We start from the raw sequence: 6,297 nt of genomic DNA on the forward strand, positions 1-6,297 counted from the left end.
GAGGTGGTCCCTCGGTCCCCTTCTCTCCAACCCAGACAGATGCAGAGCCCTCAGCCGCTCCTCACAGGCCATGCCTGCCAGCCCTGTCGTCAGCTTGCTTGCCCTTCTCTGCATTCAAGCACGCATTCAAGTACCTTAACATCCTTTTTAAAATCATGGAGCCCACAGCACTCAAGGTGAGGCTGTGCCAACACTAAATACAGTGGCGTAATCACGTCTCTTGACTGGCTGGTTATACTATGTTTAATGCACCCCAGGATGTGGTTTGCCCTATTGACTGCCGGAGCACACTGCTGCCTCAGATCGAGCCTACCGTCAGCCAGCACCCCCAGATCCCTTTCTGCAGGGCTGCTCTCCAGCCACTCCTCTCCCAGTTTTCACTTGTGTCCAGCATTACTTTGTCCCACGTGCAGAATCCAACATTTGTTCTTGCTAAATTTCATGCTGTTGATGATTGCCCAATGCTCCAATCTATCTAGATCCCTCTGCAAGGTCTGTCAGTATTAGTACAGACTAAGGCAAAACCAGAGTTGAATGCCTCTGTCTTTTCTTCATCCCTATTTATCAGGTGACTATCTTCAACAAGTGTTGGTCAAATGTTTGCCTTGGACCTTCTCTTGCTATTGACGTACTTAAAAAAGCCTTTCTTGTCTGGCACAACACTGGCCTGTTTCAGCGCTTGTTGAGCTTTGGCCTTTTGTGTCTTCTCCCTGCATATGCGAACCATGGCTCTGCAATCTTCCTCCGAAGCCTGATCTTGCTTCCAGAGATCATACAGTTTCTTTTTCCTCTTGAGTTCCAAGAGGATTCCCTGTTCAGTCAAGCTGGTCATCTGCTCCGCTTGGTTGACTTTTGACACAATGGGATTGCCTGCTTCTGTGCAAGGTTCTTTAAAAAAAAAAAAAAAAAAAAAAAAAGTGGTTCTTACAAACTGACCAACGCTCATGGACCCCTAAGCCCTCAAAAGCAGTTTCTCATGTGACGCTGCTGACTAGCTCCCTGGGGAGCTTGCAGTTTGCTGTCTTGAAATCCAGGGTAGCAACTCTGCTGACCTTTCTTCTCATTACACCAAAATTTTTTAAATCTACCATTTCATGATCACTGTGGCCAAAACAGCCACCTACCATCACACCTCCCACAAGTCCTCCTCTGTTTACAAACAAGCATAGGAGGGCATCTCTGCTAGTTGGCTCACCGAGTACTTGTGATGAGAAATTATCTTCATCTTCAGGAATTTCCCAGACTTGCTTGTCACAGCAGTATGGTGTTCCCAGTTGATGTTTAGGAAGTAAAAATCCCCCATAAAGACAGGGACTACTGATTCAGATATTTTTCCTAATTGCCTGTAGAATAACTCATCAGTGCTGTCATCCTGGCTGGGTGATCAATAGTGGGTACCCACAACAACATCTGCTTTGTTTTCCATCCCCCTAAGCCTCACCCAGTGGCTCCCAACCACATCGTCTGTAACTATAAGGGCTACGCAGTCAAACCTCTCCATTACATGCAGAAACATTACATACAATCAAATGTCTCCATTACATACAGACACCCCCACTTCGCCTGCCCTGCCTGTCCCTCCTGAACAACCTGTAGCCCTCCATCCCAGCACTGCAGTTGTTGGGACTCATTCCACCAAGTCTCACTAACACCAATGACATCGTAGCTCTGTGAAAGGATCAACGCTTCCAGTTTGTCCTGTTTGTTTCTTACGCTGCGTGTGTTGGTGTACACGCATTTCAGATGTGCTCCTCAACCCTCAGTGCTCCCTGGAACAGCGTAAATGCTCCCGTTAGCACCCTCAGACAGTGCTGTGCCATCCCTTGGCTTACCTTCAGTTCTTCCGGTGGGTTCCCTTTCCCTCATGTGTTCCTTTCCATGCACTAAGTTGCCTTGCTGCTTCTTACAACTGAAATGAATACATTTTTTATGTGTCTGAATTCTATGCAGTATGTCCTCAGGTGATGAATAGAAAATGTTGAATTTTGTTCATGCTGACCTTTGAATCAGGCCTTTTTTTTTTTTTCCTTTTTAAAATAGAAAGCTTGTGCATTTTCTTTGTAAACAGTGTCTTTCAGAAAAGAAATAGGTTTTGGTTTCTAGTATCAGCTGCTGAATTACCCAATAAGTTGTATTTGTGACCATTACTATAAACTGACGAAGCAATTAACACAAATAGATTCACGTGGTAAAAATTGTAAGTGTTTAACATTTTAGGTATTAATTAACAATGGCTTTACTCCGGATAAAGAAGACTATGAATTTTGTGCGAAAGTGGAAGATATGGTGTTGCCATCGCAAGGATATTTTGGAATATCTGCAGCAACAGGGGGACTTGCAGGTAGCAAATGTTAAAAATTGTGACAAACGGTGTGGGGACTTGCAGGGCTTGCAGGAGAGTTTGTGGGGTTTTTTGTTTGTTTGGTTTTTTTTACTGCTAGTGTTGATCCATTATACCGATTTCTTACCCCGATGATGTAATTAATCCTCTCCCATTCCCAAATTACTCATATGCTTAGGCCTTTTCCTGGCCAGAGCAGAAGGACTTTCAGTTTATCCTGACAAAGACATTGTGCAGTCTCATTCCCCACTGCATAAACTCTTGGGAGGACTTTGGGAGGATGCTGTTGCCTCAGGATCCTTTGCAAGTGCAAGGTTGACTTGGGAAGTACCAGGATTTGTAACAGTAGCAATTAACAGTGGGTTTTCTTGTCTATTGTTGAACACAGATGATCATGATGTCCTGTCTTTTCTGACCTTCCAGCTGACTGAGCCTGGGAAGGAAATAGTAAGCATCTTTATGCATAATTAGTAAAATATGTTCTTGTATATGTTTTATATGTAGTACCAGATTATGGCATTTTCTCTGAAGTCATACTTGGCATCCTTGTTTCAGGATTTTGGCAGGTAGCTGTGCTGTCATCAGTTTCAGAAAAATGAGACTAATACTATAATGTTTTGGTAATATTTTAGTTAACGTTTTCAAGACCAGAATTCTTGAAGCAACGCTGAATCAACAAAAATCCTGTTAAATCAAAACATGCAGGGAAAACAAACTAAAAAGTACACTTTGTTTGGAAAGTAGACAGATAATCTGTTACTGCTTTCAGTTTCCTGTACCTCTAGAACAGTTCTGTACTGCTAAACGGCATCTGTCCTTGTAAAACTTTATTTCTTTTCAAAAGCAGAAAGTAGGCATGTATCAGGAAAAAGCTGTGGGTCTCCATAGGAGTGCCTAGTTTCTCACTTCAACTTAATATATTAATGTGCTCCACTAAGTGTGTTATGTCTTCAGATCTGAAATCTGAACAGCCTTGCTGGAGAATAAGTTATATGGGAGTGGTGGAGAACATGAAAAAAACTCTCTCCCCCCTCCTCCTTTGATAATGTTTTAAAGCCAACACCAGATGCAGAAATTCCTCAGAAAGATAAAGAGAAGTATCAAGAAGAGTTTGAACACTTTCAACAAGAATTGGATAAAAAGAAAGAAGAATTTCAAAAGGAACATCCTGATGTGCAAGGACAGCCAGGCAAGTTATTTGAGCGATTTTTCATTTGTCAAGGAAAACAGTTGCTTTCCAGGATATTCAGAACTAGGGCTTGATACTCTGACTGATCTTACTAAGCTCCTCCTGATGTTATTTACTTTATTTAAGAATCTTTGGTCTTTTGTTTGTGAAGTGTTTTCTGAAATATAAAGTCCCTTTTGTCATGCCTGGATTGAGAACAAAACAAATGAACGGAAACATGATGGGAACAATGAGAATCTGTAGAAGGGAGAGAAGGTCATGCATCCTGCTGTAAAGTGATGATTAAGGAAGCATGGCCTTTTTAGTTATTTGAAAGGTCATCTTTTTGGTCGGTTTCTGCACATTCATAACAAACTTTTTTTTCCATCTTGTTTTATGGATGGTTGTTAAAGATGGACTAGTGGATATGCTGGGACATGTGCTTACTTGGAAAAGCTTTTTAATGCTTGCCTAATATTGGACATGTATTGACTTCTGTCAGTTTCAGCACCACAGAATTAGCTGACATTCAGTATTGGTATTCGCATTGGCTCAGAACCAAATTTCCAGCTTGATGTTCTTAAAAACTGTGGCCTTTATTTTTACATTTTAAGCTATTGTTAAGGAATTTAAGTTTGTCTGGGTAAGGCAGGTTTGCCCTATCCACTGTTGATACTATGCATCTGCAGCTCTCAGCAAGTATTGCTTTAAAGATATTTCAGACTGAACAGCGTTTTTGCACTGATTTCAAATGAAGATACTTAATTTAGGAAAATTATAATAATAACTCTTGCCTACTTTTTTGAGTGTTTAGCCAAAGCGCTTTGACTTTGATTGTTCTGCTATGGAACATGGTGGGGATTTTGTTTGCTTGGGTTGAGTTGTTTTTTTGCTTTGGTTTTGTTTTGTTTTGGAGCTGGGCAAAAAAGAATCTGCTTATTTGAAAACATAATGGAAGCCAGTCTGTTTCTTACTTTTGTGGATTGAATTAGCTGTATTTGAATGCACACATATCAGGAATATACTTTAGGCATCTAGACCTGAAATTTCAGGTTGTCATCTTTTTTTGTGCAGTGATGTTACAACTATTCTAAAGGTCCTACACCATTTTATCTTCATTTGTGTTTTTGAAATACTATCCACCATTGGTAAGAAATAATAATCTTTTTCTTAGAATCACAGAATGGTTTGGGTTGGAAGGGACCTTAAAGACCACCCAGTTCCAACCCCCCTGCCATGGGCAGGGACCCCTTCCACTGGACCTGGTTGCTCCAAGACCCATCCAGCCTGGCCTTGAACACTTCCAGGGATGGGGCATCCACAGCTTCTCTAGGCAACCTGTGCCAGCACCTCACCACCCTCACCGGGAAGAATTTCTTCCCGGTATCTCATCTAAATCTTCCCTCTTCCAGTTTAAAGCCATTGTCCCTTGTCCTGTCACTCCCTGCCCTTGTCAAAAGTCCCTCTCCAGCTTTCTTGTAGGCCCTTGAGGTACGGGAAGGCTGCTCTAAGGTCTGCCCGGAGCCTTCTCTTCTCCAGGCTGAACAACCCCAACTCTCCCAGCCTGTCCTCACAGCAGAGGTGTGCCAGCCCTTGGATCATCTCCGTGGCCTCCTCTGGACTCTCTCCAACAGGTCCATGTCCTTCTTGTGCTGAGGACCCCAGAGCTGAAGGCAGTACTGCAGGGGGGTTTCACCAGAGCGGGGTAGAGGCTTTTGGACTTTCTGATGTTGTTGAAGCTGCAGAGGAACTCACTCAAAATGTGCAGTCGCTTCTCTATTTTAAGCTACTTTTTAAAGCTTACTTTTTCTAAAAGTAGCTGTTACTTAATACCTGCAAATCTCTTCTGAAGGATAGTTGGTCATACAATGCTAGCTTCTGCAGAGATAGCTGCCTCCTAATAGTAACAGTGTCCTGTTTCCGTTTTATGTTGCACATTACCCAAGTATTGAAATAGGAACTCTAAGATGGTGTCTGAGTTTGAAGGTGTGGTTATCTCTGTTCAGTTGTTCTGATCCCATTTGGGTATCCTTTGCCATGGCAATGGTGATAAATAAACAGCAAATATATCAAATTATAAGAAAAAAGCATATCTGTGTAGAAATTTAAGAGTGCAAGAAAAATGATACAATGTAACTTAGGAAGAATGCATTTATGTAAGAACTACCTGTGCTTTTTTCTTATCAGCGGATGACATTTTTGAAACTGTAAGTGATCGTGAACTGAGACAAATCTTTGAGGGGCAGAATCGAATTCATCTTGAAATCAAACAGCTTAATAGGCAATTGGACATGATTCTGGATGAGCAGAGGAGATACGTCTCTGCAGTCACTGATGAGATTGCTAAAAGAGGAGCCAGTTTTCCAGGTCAACAAGGACAGGTAAATTAAAAAAGAAAAATACACCTTGATTGATAACCTAATTTCAGCAGCATGATTGATTTGCTTTTTCCAAGGTATGTTGATCTTTTTCTCCCCCACCCCTCCTCTGCCCCCCACCAGGTTTCCCAGCAAGAAGTTGAGACAGTTGTGAAAACTCAAGAAGAGGTCATTAGACAAGTAAATGAAATAAGGTAAATGCTGTCTAAATATTAAGGCTGTGTTTTGAATTTTCTATTATTTTCCACCTTTTAAATCCTATTTATTATTTCAGTAGGAGAATGTTGACAAACTTGAAATTTCTCTGTGTCAGTTCCTTAGTGATGACTCTCTGCATACATTTAATTTCTATAATAAAGTACGTTCATGTCCCTAGGGTGGCTAAGCACCCTAATTGACCTCTTTTTTTT

General features: G+C 41.5%; 1 protein-coding gene across 1 annotated transcript in view; it reads left to right on the forward strand.

Moving 5' to 3' along the window:
* The window catches only part of LMAN1 (lectin, mannose-binding, 1), a gene marked incomplete at its 5' end in the record, with an annotated part of 12,110 nt that extends 6,025 nt beyond the window's left edge, over window positions 1-6,085 (forward strand). The window contains 5 exons of the mRNA XM_009709835.1: window positions 2,218-2,341; window positions 2,730-2,788; window positions 3,398-3,530; window positions 5,697-5,890; window positions 6,011-6,085. Coding sequence (XP_009708137.1) covers window positions 2,218-2,341; window positions 2,730-2,788; window positions 3,398-3,530; window positions 5,697-5,890; window positions 6,011-6,085 — 585 coding nt within the window. The remainder of the gene's footprint in view (window positions 1-2,217; window positions 2,342-2,729; window positions 2,789-3,397; window positions 3,531-5,696; window positions 5,891-6,010) is intronic.
* Window positions 6,086-6,297: the final 212 nt, after the last annotated feature.

The sequence above is a fragment of the Cariama cristata genome, unplaced genomic scaffold (assembly GCF_000690535.1).
Source record: "Cariama cristata isolate BGI_N322 unplaced genomic scaffold, ASM69053v1 scaffold12971, whole genome shotgun sequence".
In the NCBI taxonomy this organism is placed as follows: Eukaryota; Metazoa; Chordata; class Aves; order Cariamiformes; family Cariamidae; genus Cariama; species Cariama cristata.